The sequence below is a fragment of the Lagopus muta genome, chromosome 20 (assembly GCF_023343835.1).
Source record: "Lagopus muta isolate bLagMut1 chromosome 20, bLagMut1 primary, whole genome shotgun sequence".
Classification (NCBI taxonomy): domain Eukaryota; kingdom Metazoa; phylum Chordata; class Aves; order Galliformes; family Phasianidae; genus Lagopus; species Lagopus muta.
This window is the reverse complement of record NC_064452.1, coordinates 2,443,410-2,460,210: the sequence shown is the minus strand read 5'-3', so window position 1 is coordinate 2,460,210 and position 16,801 is coordinate 2,443,410. Positions and strand designations below refer to the sequence as shown.

Sequence of the window (16,801 nt, the reverse complement as noted above, 5' to 3'; positions counted from 1 at the left end):
AGCAAGTGCAATCTTAAATATTTGAAAACCTCAGCCCTGGCTTCTCAAAGTGGTCTTGTGAAAACATGTTGTTCTGGCAGAGCTCTGCTGAGGGGAATTTCTACATCTACTCCTGTGTGTCCAACGAAGAGGAATCTGAGATCCTTCCATTCCAATTAAAAATACGTATTTCAGTCGAGCTCTGCAGGAATCAAGTCACATAGTAACCTCTGCCTTGTTGCTATTTGGGTCTGTTCTGAGCACACAGTGCAGACCAGCAGGCCCACACTCGTCAGTAATGCTTCTGTTTTAAAGAAGCTCTCACGTGTAGATCTTCCTGCCGTTTCCTAAAATAATTAAAAATGAATTTATATTTAAATCCTCAGCTATCTTCCTCCTTAGCTGTCAGTATGGCACAAGTTCACTGTATTTCTATATTTGTCTCCAGTGGTAATTCTAATTTCATGTGTTGCTATGAAGACGGCTCCTGTCTTTGTTAACACTGTCCCACCACAGGACGATGCAGCGCTATTTTAAAGCTATCAACAAGAGTGAAATGTTTGGGTTTTTTTAAGGCTGTTTCCCCCTCTGCTTTGCTGCACAGCACTGCTGGGAGCTGGGCTGGGTGGCATTGCTGTCAGCTCAGTGCCAGCCCCAGCTGAGGGCTTCTTCCTGACTGGAGGACCCGGCACTGTGCTTCATCCTTCAGGGGCTGTTGGTTTTTAATCATTACTGGTTATGGGGTGCGCTTTGAATTTACAGCAGGAGGGGCTGTGGGCTCCTTTGGAGCTGGGGGCTCGGCGCTGGGAGGAACGGCCGCTGTCGCTGCCCGATGCTGTAAACACTGAGTTTACAGCTGGGATCTGGGAACTGGGATCGAGCTGGGAACTGGGATCGAGGAAACTGGGGGGGGGGGGGGGGAAGAAGGTTGATACTATTTAATAACAGGAAAGAATTTCACAGTGGATCGCGGTATCTCCTCCTTGGCGGGAGGTGGCAGGGCCGCGCCGAGGCCTACCTCCCGCGCCCAGCCCGCCCCACTTCCGGCCGTGACGTCATCACCGCGCGCCGGAAGTGAGCGCGGTGCGGCTGTGGGACGGGGCCGCGGCCCTGCGGCCGCCATGGCGGAGTGTTCGGGGCTGCAGTTCGTCAGTCCGTACGCCTTCGAGGCGATGCAGAAGGTGGACGTGGTGCGCCTGGCCGCGCTCAGCGACCCCGAGCTGCGTCTGCTCCTGCCCTGCCTGGTGCGCATGGCTCTCTGCGCTCCCGCGGACCAGAGCCAGAGCTGGGCCCAGGACAAGAAGCTCATCCTGCGGCTCCTCTCGGGCGTGGAGGCCGTCAACTCCATCGTTGCTCTGCTGTCCGTCGACTTCCACGCGCTGGAGCAGGACGCCAGCAAAGAGCAGCAGCTCCGGTAACGCCCGGGTTCTGTGGCGGTCTGATCGAGGCCGCTTTCCCCGCGGTTTTATGTTAATGTGATCGTTTTATTTATTCAATTTGTCGAAAATGGCTTTATGTGACCTGGCAGTGCGTGGTGCTGAGGACAGACCGAGGGGCAGCGCTTCCATTGTGCAGCTGGGGAGTGGAGGCCTTTGAAATGCTGCCTCTGTTCTCCGGGTGCGTTCTTTTAATGCCTGAATAGATTTAATACGGAATTGACTTCGTAATACTGCGCAGTTCCGATGCTCTTTTCCGACTATAAGCGTGATAGAAAAAATCCCTGCTGAAATGGCTGGAATTTGCATGAAATGGCATCGCTGTGTTTTCGTTTCTGGCAGGCACAAGCTGGGAGGAGGCAGCGGGGAGAGCATCCTGGTGTCACAGCTGCAGCACGGGCTGACACTGGAGTTTGAGCACAGCGATTCGCCCCGCCGGCTCCGCCTGGTGCTCAGCGAGCTGCTGGCCATCATGAACAAGGTGGGCTGACTTACTGCCTGCTTCTGCTGCTGTCGTGTCAGTGTGTGTCTGGTTCTGGTTCTGGTCTGCTTCACCAAGGTTTAAAGATTCAGTCTTACTGAGCACCGGCCTGCGGTTCAACTCTGTGTGAACCCAGCGCCCTGGAGGAAACCTTTCCTGCTCAGAACAAATGAGGATAATCTTCTCTAATATGATAGAGACTCAATACGGCTCATAATGTGCTTCATTCAAATATAATGTGATTTTGTGAGGCTTCAGTGCAGAAACCATATCTGAAAATGAAATCATGCCTTTTGTTTCTGTCTTATTCTTCAGTCTTGCTGCAACGTGGTATTGGCCAACACATTTCTCTTGTTCTTTCTGCCTGTGTTTTGTTTTCTCTGTGCAAACTTACTGTATTTCTGGAGCTCTCACTGAGCTGTTTTTCTTCTGGAAAGAAACAATAATACTGGTTTTATTGGAGTACTTCTGCCAGTAGATATTAATTATTCTTAACGTTCATCTTGACTATTCTGTGATTAGAACTGTACATTTTTGGTAATTTTAGTATGTTGTATCTGTTGAATTCAATGCCATGAAAGTCTGATTAGACAAACTTCTTCATCCTGTGTGCTGATGAGAAATGCCTCGTAGGTGTCGGAATCGAACGGGGAGTTTTTTCTCAAATCTTCCGAGCTCTTTGAGAGCCCTGTCTATCTGGAGGAGGCAGCAGATGTTCTCTGCATTCTGCAAGCAGGTATGGCGCTCTGTTGTGCTGTGTTCATTAATATTGCTTTGCTTTGCTTTTGAATTCATAACTTTTTACAAATAAATAAAAAAATAACTTCTTGAGCTGCTGTGGCTGATTGAATGTTCATCTGGGCTCTCCACCTCTTTGAAAGAGGAACAAACCACGGATTGATGCATTTTTTTCATTCATGTATCTCAGCATGTTTTCGTTTGTTTTGTAGTGAAATGCTCTAACTGTGAAAACTCTTTTTGTCCAGAGCTGCCATCGCTGTTGCCTATAGTTGATGTAGCTGAAGCGCTGCTGCACGTTAAAAATGGAGCCTGGTTCCTCTGCCTGCTGGTGGCAAATGTTCCTGATAGCTTTAATGAGGGTGAGCTAAGGTTCTTTCTTGTCTAGCTTACTTGTTCTGGAGATTTGTAATAAAGTTGATTCTGGGCTAAATTATTTATTGTAGATATTAGAACTGGGATGCTGGTAGATCTTTCCTTCTCAGTACATCCACCCCCCTTTTATCAGCATAATTGTAGTTATCACTGTGTGAGCATTCCCATTTGTAGGCCACCTTTCTTAAGGCTGCTTCCAACAGTCCAATCCCAGCTGCTACTGGGATTATGAACCTGGTGTGGCCTTGCTATCAGTACCTGCCCCTCAGATCGAGCCATACTATGAGGTGAAACATTTGCAGGACGATGCCTGCACAGAATCTATTACCACGCAATAAAATTTCATTCTCCAGTGCTGTCAGATGCACAGCTTGCATTAGGCAGAGTGTAAGCAGTAATTGGGTGATGCATAAATCTGTGAACATCCTGTGATTTCTTAGAGAAGAAAGGAAAGACCGTTTCCTTGTTCTTCCTACTCAGTGTTGATCGCTGCTTCTTGGTGTAATCCAGCTAATAGATCATAGTGAGCTCAGCAGAATGTTTTGGCTCTGTGTGTTTGTGGCTTTCTATTGGAGAGATGAGATTAAATTTCACCTCCTGTTGGTTGTTCAGTCTGTAGGGGTTTGATTAAGAACGGGGAACGGCAAGATGAGGAAAGCGTTGGAGGCCGTCGCAGAACAGAAGCGCTCCGTCACCTCTGTAAGATGAACCCTTCCCAAGCTCTGAGGGTCCGAGGCATGGTGGTGAGTCTGACACACATCTCTTGTGAGACGAGATGTGAGACTTCTTGTGGTCCTTACTGGAATGTTGACAACAAGAAGGTGATTAGTGTGGACCTTTCGTCTAGGTGGAAGAGTGCCACCTACCGGGTCTTGGTGTGGCTTTGACATTGGATCACACCAAAAATGAATCTTCGGATGATGGAGTGAGCGACCTGGTGTGTTTTGTGAGTGGTTTGCTGCTTGGAACGAATGCAAAAGTTCGAACTTGGTTTGGAACTTTCATCCGAAATGGCCAGCAGGTAAGGCAGTCGTTGAATGAAATGCTTTTAACAAGTAGTTCTTGCTGTAAATCCTCCGCTCGTGGCCATCCATGTTTTTCTGAATGCACATCTGTCCTCTCTCTTCGCGAGGCAGTTTGCTGGTAAGGGATCTTCAGGTCTGTAATTGGAGTTGCTGAAGGCAGCTCTTCAGTTGTGCTTCTAAGAGATTTTTAGGTACGTAAGCAAACAGGCCATGAAACGAGTGAATGGTGAGGTGTCAGTGATTACTGTTCATGCTCAGTGTTCACAATAAGAAGTTGAATCCCAACTTGCAGCTGTTTGTGTTTATTTCGAAATAAAGCATTGTGAGACAGTCATGTCTTGCCTGTTCCCCCAGTACTGAACTTTTATTTAAAAAAACCCTCCTTTCCCTGCTCTCCTTCATTTCATTTTATTTTTTTCTCGAGTTCATCATTGCAGAAGCTCTTCTCTTATACAGTGTCTGATGAGTTTTATATTGTTCTCATTTTTTAACTTCCCTCACAGAGAAAAAGAGATAATATCAGTTCTGTGCTTTGGCAAATGAGGAGACAGCTGCTCCTGGAGCTCATGGGAATCCTTCCCACGGTTCGCAGCACACACATTGTTGAGGAAGCAGATGTTGATACGGAGCCAAATGTGTCTGTGTATTCTGGACTGAAGGAGGAGCACGTTGTGAAAGCCAGCGCGCTGCTACGGCTCTACTGCGCTTTGATGGGAATTGCTGGGCTGAAGTAATGAGCTGTGCTTTTACTCACTGTCTGCTCATTGAAACGGAGGAGGAGAGCTTTGGGCACTGCTAATGTCTCTGTATCGTAATATCCTTAAACCCTTCTTGGTAGAATCAGACTGAGTACTGAAGGAGGCACTTCTCATGTGCTCAGGGCTGCCTGAGCTGATGGAAATGTGAATGAGTGCTGAGAGTGACTATTATTTAATGCTGAAGGCCTTCAGAGACGTTGTATGCTTTTTACTTTCTGGTACTTTTCTTACCAGAAAAGTTTTTCCTTCTAATGATGAAGATCCATGTATGAACTTCACTCATGTTTTATTTAATCTAAAATATTAATGTGGGAAATGCGCTGCTCTGTTTAAAGCTGCAACATCAGTTCTACAGACTCATTAAAAGAAGCCTAAGCATTTGGAGCAGAGTAGAACAGAAAGCTGTAGCAACACACACACGATGAACTTTGAATTTGTGTCATGACTCTTCAGTTCAAGAGAAGTGCCGTTGAATTTTAATACTCATATATTGATAGTAACCTGATAAACAGATTGAATAATAGCAAAAACTTCACGTTTAACCTTCTGATGAGGTGGAAGTCACTGTGAAATGCTCAGTGGTTCTCTGTGGTTTTTCTCCCTGCTCAGACCAACAGATGAAGAAGCTGAGCAGCTGCTGCAGCTGATGACCAGCCGGCCGCCTGCAACCCCCGCTGGTGTTCGCTTTGTGTCTCTCTCCTTTTGTATGCTCCTGGCCTTCTCCACTCTTGTCAGGTACTTCTCCAGTTAATGCATTTTTATATTACTTTTTCTTTCTGCTAGTAGCAGGTAGTAAAACCAACTGTAATCTGCGGCAAATAATCTGTTATGTGATTTCTTTGTGCAGTACACCAGAACAGGAGCAGCTCATGGTGATGTGGCTTAGCTGGATGATAAAGGAAGAGGCTTACTTTGAAAGGTGAGAGGAGGCTGCTTTTGTTTTTAATGATTCCAGTAATCTCGGTTTTATTTCCATTGGAAATTAACTCTTCCTCTTTGCTGCTGTAGCATTTCTGGTGTGTCTGCTTCCTTCGGAGAGATGCTTCTCTTGGTAGCCATGTATTTCCACAGCAATCAGCTCAGTGCTATCATTGATTTGGTCTGCTCCACGCTGGGAATGAAGGTAAACCCCAAGCTGTTTCTGACACGTACCTCTCTGTTAAAATGAGCTTATTTTTCTGTGTTTTTAAACTCTTATGTTTACTTTGCTTTTATACAAAAGCTTCAGTTTTGCTGACGTACCTCAGCAGATGTATACTGAAGAAGAGAGTATCTAAGCTCATCTAGAAAACGTTGCCCAGTGTGTAGAATTGGAAGAGGAACATTATGATAAAAGATACTATCAAGTTATTGAGTGGATTGTAGAAATCATTTGCAAGAAAAGATGTTTTTAAGAAGACTGGTTGAATTCATTTCCAAACTGAGCTGCTAAGGTTTTATTTTAAGTACTTCTAAGAAATATCTGTCTTTGGAGTGCTAAAGCTAGAACTTAGCATCATAAGCGCTTCGTTCTGTGTTTCAGATTGTTATAAAGCCCAGCTCTCTGAGCAGAATGAAGACAATCTTCACACAGGAGATTTTCACTGAACAGGTACTTTAAGTTGTAGCCTTTCTATGGTTTTTTTTGTTTGTTTTTCTTCAGTCACTTAAGTTTGACCTACAAGAATTCATGCCCTCCCGGGACTGAAAAACTTTGGCCTTTTCTTTTGCACGTTGATGCAATTACATAAATAATGTAGTAGTGGGAAATTGTTCTTCAATGTATTTGTGCTGCAGTTTTACATCCCATATGTACTGTGTTAAACCACACAAAAACATTCATTAGTTTCCAAACAATCAAAACTGAGTCAATGTCCAACAGGGTGCAGCTCTGCAGCTTCGTCGCGTTGAGCTGCTTTGTGACACGGTGAATAGCTGTGTTATTGTTCATGACATTTGTAACTTCCTCTTAGGTTGTCACAGCCCACGCAGTCCGTGTGCCCGTTACAGGCAGCCTCAGTGCCAACATTACTGGGTTTCTGCCCATTCACTGCATTTACCAGCTGTTAAGGAGCCGATCATTCACCAAGCACAAAGTATCCATTAAGGTATGACCTTCATTTCATTTCTGTTCTCAAGTTTGGCTTTTCCAATAAGAATTGCCTAAAAAAATTAAAATATGACCAGTGTTATTTGTGATTATTACAGCCCATTACCAACAAAAAACGTGGTTCTTTTCAGCTCTGGAATGAAGCATAGTGGCATGGTTGGTTTTTTTTTCCAGGACTGGATTTACCGGCAGCTCTGTGAAACCACCACTCCGCTCCACCCTCAGCTGCTTCCTCTTATTGATGTCTACATTAACTCCATTCTTACTCCTGCATCAAAATCCAACCCAGAAGCCACAAACCAGCCTGTCACAGAACAGGAGATACTGAATGTTTTTCAAGGGCTCACTGGGGTAAACTCTTCATTTTTTTATAGTCAGTGTGGGTGTGGTTCAGTACATTGAATGTATGCTTGTTTTACATGGTGAAAGTTGTATTTTTGTCTTTAATCCCTGCGTGGTCAATTGCTTTGCCCTGCAGTGATGGTTATGTGTACAGAAGTGAATCTTGTTCATGCTGCCCATGCTCTAGGAGGATTGCTGTTTGTCACTCTTTCATGCTGTTCCTTTGGAAGCGATCAGTTTGTGCTGTTCAGAATAGAAACTAAAACACTGAAAAGTCATGAACTCTTTCTAGCAGTAAAATGGATTGAAAAGGAGTAGTGTTTATCTAAGGTTTCTATTATTGGCCTTCTTAGGTCAAAAATATAAATTAACTGAAACATTCTAGCTGTTCTTGTAACACCTTTTTGATAGAAGTATTGGTCACGTGTATACGTGTACAATGAGTGGCAAGCATTGATTTGTGCTGGGATCCTGGGGCTCCAAGAAATCAAAAGTACATTTTATGTTTGAAGATAATTTAAAAAACAAAATTCCCTACAGCTTTCAGCTTAGACCTCATATGGCTTGACAGTCTTATGCAAGGTTTGCTGCCTTATCCTTCTTCCTATTTGTAGGTAAATCCAAATTTTTGTTCCCTGTTATTGGGGTTGTGATATGACCTTTATATGTGGTTTTCTGTACAGGGAGAAAACGCTCGTCCTACTCAGCGGTACAGCATCACAACACAACTGCTTGTCCTCTACTATGTCCTGTCATATGAAGAAGCACTTCTGGCAAACACAAAGATACTGGGTATTTGTGAATAGGTTTAGATTTTTGTATTAAATGCTGTCTTGCAACTGCTACATGTGGCTGTTTTTCCTCTTCTTTTATAGCTGCCATGCAAAGAAAACCCAAGTCTTACTCTTCAGCATTAATGGATCAGATTCCCATCAAGTACCTCATCCGGCAGGCACAGGGGCTACAGCAGGAACTGGGAGGTACAGCTGTCTGTGAAAGCCTAATGTGCATCAGGATGGAAAGCTAAGCTTGTTTTCAGCTCTGCTGCTGTTGTCTGTTTCATAGTGTGCTTGCCTTTCTGCTTCTTTTGAAACGTCAGAAGTAACTAGTGAGATGAGAGGGAAATGTAAAGAGTAATGAACTAGTTTTTAAAGTAGAAATGACCTCAGGATTAAGTTTTCATTCAGGCTGTGCTTAAGTGTTACTGTAGGGTCCTCTCACGTCTCCAAAATAGAACGTTCCCTTTCTGTTGGAGGTAGAACTTCAGGCAGTAAATGTGCAAAGCTCATAGAAATGTTCAGCGGTGTTTGTTAAGGTCTCTTGTTAAAATAATAGGCAGAATTATGTTCAAGTGAGTGATGTAGCTGTTTGAATCAAAGGTGTGTACTTCCCTAATACTCTTACAGGTTTGCATTCTGCACTGCTACGCCTTCTTGCAACTAACTATCCACACCTGTGCATTGTGGAAGACTGGATCTGCGAGGAGCAGATCACGGGCACTGACGCCCTGCTGAGGAGGATGCTCCTCACAACCATTGCGAAGAATCATTCTCCCAAACAGCTCCAGGAAGGTAACAGCTATACTGTGCAGTGCTCTTTTCAAGTTGGTAGAATGTGGGGGGTTTTGGAATTGCAGTCATTCGGTTCATGTGAACGTAATACTGCATTTGTGTAATGAGAACGTTCTGCCGCAGCCTTGTTAATGTGTGAGTCTTCAGGTCACAAAATCAGAGAGGATGTTAGAAGTGCAGTTTCACCAAGCTCCCATTGTCTTTCTTTTATAGCATTTTCCATGCTGCCTGGAAATCACACCCAGCTGATGCAGATTTTAGAACACTTAACACTTCTCTCGGCTGGTGAATTGATCCCATATGCAGAAGTATTGACATCAAATATGAATTGCTTGCTAAATGCTGGAGTCCCACGGAGGATTCTTCAGACTGTCAACAAACTGTGGATGGTTCTTAACACCGTGATGCCAAGAAGGTAGGGTTGAGGTGCTGTTAGTGCAGATAGAGGTGGAATGCCACTTTTTGTTCTGTAAGTAATAACTTAATTCCTTTGTCTGAGGAAGTGTAGATCATGACTGAATATGATGTGTTGGAGTTGCATTCCTTTTTGCTTTGTTAAAATGTTTAACTGTTTATATTGAAGAGGAAGATAGTTCCTGTTTTCAGGAGAAAGGAAGTCTCTCGTTTGCTTATAGTATAGGAAGATTGTTTTCTGAAGTAGGACCTGACTCTAGTAAGAAGGGGCCTTTTTTGAGGAAGTGGATACACGACTGCAGTGAAAACAGAGTGCTGTGTTTCTGGTGTGAATGTAAGTTAACTGTATCATGGTTAGCTTCAACATCTGCAAATGCAGTGTGGGTTTTTGTAGGCCTGTCAGGGAGCAGAAAAATACAGCTGACTGCGGTGAGTACTTGGATGCTTATGTGAGCCTTTTGCCCTCTCTGTATTAAAAAATATATATATCTTAAAAATAATCTCATTTTAGGTTGTGGGTGATGACTGTTAATGCTCTGCAGCCTTCAGTGAAGATGGTCCGACAGCAGAAGTACACTCAGAATGATCTGATGATTGATCCTTTGATCGTGCTGAGGTGTGATCAGAGAGTTCATAGGTAAGCATCCCCGTTAGTTTTTATGCCCCGAGGTCTCTGATAAAAAAACCCAACAACTTTCAGTACTTCATAGCATATTTTCAAACTTGTCACATGAGCTGGTGAGTTCCAGCTTTGAGGGCACCTTTTTGTTTGTGCTGAACTTGTTGGTCTGAGGAGTGAACCGTGCGTGCTGCTTGGGCATCTCTTACTGTCCTGCTGAATGCCTTGTTAAATAGTCTTACACATTGCTCTGTTTTGGAAACTCTGGGTTTACACATAGGTCATCCATTTTAGATATGTCTGTGTGAATTTGTTCTAGATCTTGCAATATGCTTAAAATGGCTGCTGCCACATGGTGGGGAGGGTTGTCACTGCAGCATCCTGCCTCTTCACAGCTGTCTTCTACCACCCTTCATGGGCCTGTCGATAACTGCATCTTTTTGGGTGATGGTTTCTGCCAGAGGGTGTTTGGTGCTTGTAACAAAGGTAGATTTGCCTCATTTCTCAAGTAACTCATTTAGCAGCACTCAGAAATGTGTTCCAGGAGCTGTCATGGTGACAGAGGAGGATGTGTAAAGCTGAGTTATGGCTCTGATGCAGAAAAACTAGTTGAGAATGTTAGTAGTGGAAATTATCGTAACTGATGGCAAGAAAGCAGCTTGTAAGGAGAACCTGAAATAAATAATGCAAAAAATTTAAGTCAGAATTTGTACATTATAACTTCGGTTTTTCACAGTACTGATGAAAATTGCATTTGTTGTTCTAAAAAGGATATGGTTAATCTTTTTAGGAGTACTTCAGCCTCCAGCTTTTTTCCTTTTTGTAAACTTTTTTATGTCTTCTGTCAATTGTGGTTTAATTTTTCCCTTTTTACTCTTTTTTGTTTTTTACTACCCTGCTGTTAGTAATAAATGAGTGGCAGTCATCTTGATGTGTTCTTGTTTGTGTGTATCTCTACCTCCTAGCCTTTCAGCAATTGAACTGTTAATCCAATTTTCATTCAGCTACAACTCTGCTGGACTTTTCTGTTGGAGGCATCTTTAAGGTCAACCCATAGGTGAAATATTTACACGTACGTCCCTTCAGCCTAGGATGAAAATCTCACATTTCCAATACCGAGAGAGATCTGTAAGACGATGTGATTTGAAAGCTGTCGTCTTTGTATTGTGGGAGCAGTTTTGTGGAGCTTGTTTTTCCTCCATCATTCAGAGCATTGATTACTTAAATCACTATTGCAGGTTCTGTTCTAGTTTTGTCTGTTTATCAAGCATTACTGTCTTCAGTAGTTCCTTGTTTTGTGTGTGACAAAAGCAGGAATAAACAGCAGGGCAGCAGAAGGGCTTATAACCTTCAGTATTCTGTGATGATAGGGAAAGTAGCTGTAATATGATTCAGAGTACAGCCAAGTGCATCTTTGAGTTCTTTCGGTTTGTTTTTACTGTCTTACTGTTCTGCTTACTGAAAAGGCTCCATTTGATCTGTTCCTGTACCAGGAGCCCTCCTCTGATGGATATAACTTTGCACATGTTGAATGGATATCTTCTTGCTTCAAAAGCTTACCTCAATGCTCACCTGAAAGAAACAGCAGAGCAGGACATTAGGCCATCCCAGAACAATGCCATGGGTCCAGAAACCCCAGAAGTTACAAGGGAAGAATTGAAAAATGCGTTGCTTGCTGCTCAGGTAAAGAGGGAAAATGGTCAGTCAATGTCATGAAGAAAGAAAATGATGTAACAGAAATACAGAAATAGAAAATAAAAGAAAAAAAGACAGGGGACCTAATAGATTATTTGCTTTGTTTTAGTTGACTTTCTTTTTCGGTGAAAAAGAAAAAGCAGTCTCTGCATTCAGATTGTTAAATACTTTCTGGGGAGTTCTTGATTAACTGTGTTTCACTGGCATTCTTTCCTTACCTTTGTCTGGGAGCATGTCACATACAAAGTTGTCCCTTAGAGAATGATTTTTCAGTGAGTAAAAGTTTTTATATTTAAATGAGTAGTCTCCTCTGAATACTGTGAATTGCATGGCATATGCATATTCTGTTTGATCTGGGTGCTTTAATGGTCTGTCGAAGATACATTTTGAAATAATACTTGACTCCCATGAAATGGCTGCTCTAATCTATAATTATGTTAATGTACTGGATTTAAGCATTTGTTCAGGTAACATTTTAATGTTTTCTGGGATTTATATTTCCTGATCTGTTGTTTCTTGCTTCTTGTTTTTCCATAAAAAAAAGAGTTCACTGGCCAGAAATTACAGCAATCTAATTGCCTTTAGTTTCTCCAATTGCCGTTACTTTGTATTTTGTTTTGTGCCTTGTTTGTTTCTCTGTTATTTATGTTCTCCCGCTGCTTTTCCTCACAGGACAGCGCTGCTGTGCAGATTCTTCTAGAGATCTGCTTACCGACAGAAGAGGAGAAAACCCAGAGCAGCAGTACCTACAGTTTGCTAAAGAGTGTTCAGAATACCACAGGTCCTAAGAGTTCAGATCTAGAGGAAGAGGAAGATAGCTTGCTGTGTAACCTTCGAGAGGTCCAGTGTCTGATCTGCTGTCTGCTGCATCAGATGTATATAGCTGACCCCAACATAGTAAAGCTAGTTCATTTCCAGGTCTGGTTTGCATTATTTTAGTTCTTTTATGTTGGTGGTTTTGTTTTTTTTCTGGCTAGGAAAGAGCCAAACAAAGTGTTCAAAGGATTTTGGGTGCTATTGTTGTGTTCCTTACAAATTACAAAAACACTCTTCTTTCCGTCCTCCCACATTTGTAGTAACCACATTCCCTCCAAATTTCAGAGCTTTTGCTCACTGTTGTAGCTGAGAGGGAGCAGCAAAGCCATGTCTGTTCCTCATCATTAAACACAAGCTTTGATTGTGCCTTTGCCCTATTATATACTGAAATAGCGTGTCCGTTCTAGGCCAAAGAAAACTGGCATGCACATCTTTTAATGACTTGTTCCACATATTGCGGGGGGTTTACTTTTTTTTCTGGCAGTGATCTGAAATTCAAATATCCGTTATTCAAAAGCCGTCGTGTGGTTTCAGATTTAAACCTCTTACCTTTCATTTTTGTTAGGGCACACTTAATCTCCTCAGAGTCGAAGGCTAAAGAATGCCCCTGTCAGGGCAACTGTAGGCCTTCAAAAAAAGAAGCCTGGGAAGCTTAGCAATTTTTTTAATATAAATCTGGTTTTTGGTGTGTGTTAAATTGTACGTTGCCAGATGGCAGTCTCGTTAAAAGCAGCTAATTTGCCTCGACCTGGCATTGATTAAGTGACTGGAAAAGTCCTGATGGTTCTGTTGTGAAATAAGCAAGTTAGGGCAAACACTAAATGTTGGAGTCCTGTGGATCAGATTCACCAAGCCTCCCTCAAGTTGCCTTAGAGGTGCAGGCCTGTTGCTTGTCTTTCTGAGCGAAGGAAAGTTGAAAGTGTATGTTTGTTTAGAAAAAAGCATTAGTGAAGCAATTTTTAAAACACCTTTGGTGTATCTGTTTTCTCAATGTGGCAGGGTTATCCGTGTGAACTGCTGGCCCTGACAGTGGCAGGGATTCCATCAATGCACATCTGCTTGGATTTCATACCTGAGCTCATTGCCCAGCCTGAACTTGAAAAACAGGTACTGTGCAATCATCTAGTCAGAGAATCACTGTAAGTAATTAACCATGATACAGTCTTAGGGGGAGAAAAGAAAAAGAACCCTTAAAAAAAAGTCTTGCTCTAACCTGCCCAGTATATTAAGGTAGTATCTGTAGCATTTTTAGCTTGAATTAAAGGCTCTGCCACCAAATCCAGGACTCCTCCAACATAGCTCTGTACATTTGTTTTGCAGATGCTCCTGAATTTCGGTGTTACTTCACCTCTAAGAACGGGAATAAAAGCTCTTTAAGTAACAGCTTTCATTTTCTATATTGTGTATCTATCAGTTGGCAGAAGTTTTGCCTACTTAGCTTTTTAGCTGATACTTGATCGCTAGAGGAACTTGCACGAGTGTTCAGATTTTGAAAAGCTTTTTTTTGCAGAGATGCTCTGCAGAACGGATGGAGCAGCCTGAGGATCAAAATTTTATCTTTCCTTGTGAAAGGTTTGACCACCAAGTCCTTTTTTTTCCCAAGGAATATTATTACATAATTGAAGCTTAGCAAAGGAAGAGTCAGAAATTTGATTTTTGAAAGGCCTTCTTGTGATGGTTGTGAAAAACAAGGGCAAAAAATTGTTAATTAGTAGTTCCTGAAGCAATGATAAATGTTGATTTGGTATACTGCAACATAGGAGATAACAAATTTCTCTAGTCCTAGGTAGCTGGATAGTTGGAAGCTAAAGATTCTTCTGTTTTCTGTGTTAAACAAATTTCTTGTTTGCGTTTATTTAATCCCTTTTAAATAGTGCTCGTGAGATGGCATTCAGCTGAAATTTAAGCTAGAACACATGGGATATTTAACAGCTTTTACAAGGATTACATTGTAAATTGTTTGTTCCTTTGTTGCTCATTGAAGTGTTGGAACAAATTATGTCTGTGAGGGAAATTGTGGAAGTCTAACTGATGCTTGACTAATGTTAAACATCTGTGTTGTGTTTTTTTTAAAGTCAGCAGAAAAATTTTGCAATAACTATTTTTAAGGCTTCTCTTCCTTGTTGTGAAATGGAGAATATTTACTAACTCCTAAGTTATGTGGAGAGGATCGTAATTGCAAAGCAATGTATAACTCACTGTTTATTTCTTTCTTGCCTTTTACCTACTTCCCAGATATTTGCCATCCAGTTACTTTCGTTTTTGTGCATTCAATATGCTCTACCAAAATCTCTCAGTGTGGCTCGTTTGGCTATCAATGTGATGGGAACCCTACTCACAGGTGAGCAGTCCAGCAACGCCGGAATGCATTGCTGTGCAAGTTAGATTTGTCTAGGTCATGTACAGTGGTACCAAAATGCCAACAAGTTAATGGTAACTGTAAAGGTAACAAAACAATTCCTGACTAGAGTTTGGTAATAGTTCCTTTCTACTTAACTATTTCCTTTTTCCCCATAGTTTTAACCCAGTCGAAGCGCTATGCCTTTTTCATGCCAACCCTGCCTTGTTTGGTGTCGTTCTGTCAAGCCTTCCCTCCTTTATATGAGGATATTATGTCTCTGCTGATACAGATAGGGCAAGTTTGTGCCTCTGATGTTGCTACACAGACAAGAGACTTTGACCCAATAATTACACGTAAGTAAGGCAGCTTGTATTTCACAAGTAATTTAATGGTGTTACAGATATAATGTAACTATTTATTTATTTGCACTTTGTTTTTCTAACTTAATTTTTTTTTAGGTCTTCAGCAGCTAAAGGAGAGACCAAATGAAGTGTTGGGACTTTGTAAAGATTCGCCTTACAAAAGTTGTTCAAGGGACATTACAAGTGTGGACCCTGATGTTCAGTTGTGCCAGTGTGTTGAGAGTACTATAATTGAAATTATTAACATGAGTGTAAGTGGAGTTTAGGGAGAATGCAAATGGTATCTGGATTTGGAGAGAGCTGCCAAAGTGGATTGAAGCACAAATCTGTGTTTTTAATTCATTGGATTCAGTTACGGCTGAACCTTGTTGAAGGAAAAGAATACTTCAAAGGGACTTATTTTGCTTGGTAGATTGTTTGAATGTAGGCATGAATTTTTGGGTTTGCTTTATATCTGATTTGATACAGCAACACACCCATAATGGGTTTTGTAACACTGTGAAGTGAGGACTTCATTTGTTGAGCAAAATGCAAAATGATGGGTAAGAAAAATTTGAGATTGGAGAGCTTTACTAGAACTCAAATGAACGACTGTTTCAGAGCCTTGCAGAGCAAGATGGAATAAAATATTCCAAGGAACACTTGAAGAGTTATGTAAATAACTTGCACCATCACATTGATTACTAAGAAAAAGCTTTAACTTTTTTATTTGCCTTTTGAATCATTGGTCACAGTGTGAATTAGTCACAGAACTGAGCTGAACTGGCCTGTAAACTGTTGACAGTTCGAGATCTGTAAGTTCAAAACAGATTTAAACATCAGCCAGCCTTCATGAAAAGTTTGAATCCGGTTTCAAACTAAACTAAAGAGACAAACTAAAAAAATGAAAACCCAAGCAAAAACCTCCTGGTGTAGGAACAAACTGAACTGTAGCACAGATTGTTCAGTATTTTTAAACCTCAGTTTAAGAGAGATGAGAATGTTGTTAGATTAAGCATAGAGATAACTTGTCATCAGGATAAGATTAAATAAGAAATTAGTATTGGAGATGACTGTGACAGAAGTCACAGGAGTGAGAAGGGTGATGAATTTCAGCCAGACCACAGCAGTTCCAGCTCAGAGAACAAGAAGGCTAAATCCATGTGTCTACATGTTCTTTCATTTACAGCTGCAGGATTTGGCCTTGATGGATGTATTGTAGCATTGCAGAAGAGGCTTATGGTGCAATTTTCTTGAAGGTTGCGCAAGCTCTGGTGTGAGGCAGCAGAGAGATAAAATTGTTGGGCTGTTGTGCCAGAACTGGATGTTGTACTTGCCTTGCTAAGCTTGGCAGCCTATCTTTACTGGATTTGAAGTGACAGCATTCAGCATCCCTCATTAAGTACAATATTTTCTTCCATTAAAATCAGCTTATATTTCAGAAATAACGGTCTAATTTTTAGTGTGGCTGGAGGAAGTCCTGCATAGCTGTCTTTGACCTCTGCTGGATGTTAACTGGGAGGCTAATGCTGAGTTCCCACCACCATTCCAGGATTGTTTGAGCGTAACCATGTGGTGACACCCGGCTATATTTTTTGTCATCTCGGTGTAATGTATGTAAATATATATTTTTTTCGTATGTTCGATTTTCTATGCAGTATTGATATTTAAATAAATAATTTTTAGGAAAAAAAAAGTGGATGTGCGGAACGGTTCAGAGCTGCACAAACTTTTAATTTGGAGTGAATTTTTGGTATCAGCAGGGGCACGGCCTAGGGAGC

The 16,801-nt window shown here is 41.8% G+C and overlaps 1 protein-coding gene across 4 annotated transcripts; it reads left to right on the top strand.

Annotated features, from left to right (window-relative positions):
- The first annotated feature begins 1,053 nt into the window (after positions 1 to 1,053).
- Positions 1,054 to 16,670, top strand: INTS2 (integrator complex subunit 2). 4 transcript variants are annotated; one of them, XM_048966675.1, is made up of 24 exons: positions 1,054 to 1,393; positions 1,758 to 1,896; positions 2,530 to 2,632; positions 2,883 to 2,996; positions 3,622 to 3,752; positions 3,857 to 4,030; positions 4,538 to 4,764; positions 5,402 to 5,527; positions 5,640 to 5,711; positions 5,801 to 5,915; positions 6,315 to 6,383; positions 6,745 to 6,879; positions 7,056 to 7,232; positions 7,907 to 8,015; positions 8,099 to 8,203; positions 8,630 to 8,794; positions 9,008 to 9,209; positions 9,720 to 9,845; positions 11,321 to 11,510; positions 12,195 to 12,440; positions 13,338 to 13,445; positions 14,574 to 14,679; positions 14,856 to 15,032; positions 15,138 to 16,670. In XM_048966675.1, the coding sequence occupies exons 1-24, from the start codon at positions 1,101 to 1,103 to the stop codon at positions 15,305 to 15,307; spliced, it is 3,579 nt and encodes a 1,192-aa protein (XP_048822632.1). In that variant the 5' UTR covers positions 1,054 to 1,100; the 3' UTR covers positions 15,308 to 16,670. The 4 variants fall into 4 exon arrangements, 3 of the variants coding, with proteins under 3 accessions (XP_048822632.1, XP_048822634.1, XP_048822635.1); XM_048966677.1 differs by lacking the exon at positions 15,138 to 16,670 and adding an exon at positions 13,849 to 13,910 and having other exon boundaries at positions 14,856 to 14,969; XR_007380717.1 differs by lacking the exons at positions 14,856 to 15,032; positions 15,138 to 16,670 and adding an exon at positions 13,659 to 13,910 and having other exon boundaries at positions 14,574 to 14,614.
- Positions 16,671 to 16,801: the final 131 nt, after the last annotated feature.

What these genes read in the sequence shown, in the direction of transcription:
- INTS2 (XM_048966675.1), top strand. Translation starts at nt 1,101, where the DNA reads ATGGCGGAGTGTTCGGGGCTGCAGTTCGTCAGTCCGTACGCCTTCGAG. An exon ending in TGAGGGTCCGAGGCATGGTG is followed by an intron (nt 3,753 to 3,856) that starts GTGAGTCTGACA and finishes CCTTTCGTCTAG; the next exon opens with GTGGAAGAGTGCCACCTACC. An exon ending in GCCTTCTCCACTCTTGTCAG is followed by an intron (nt 5,528 to 5,639) that starts GTACTTCTCCAG and finishes TTCTTTGTGCAG; the next exon opens with TACACCAGAACAGGAGCAGC.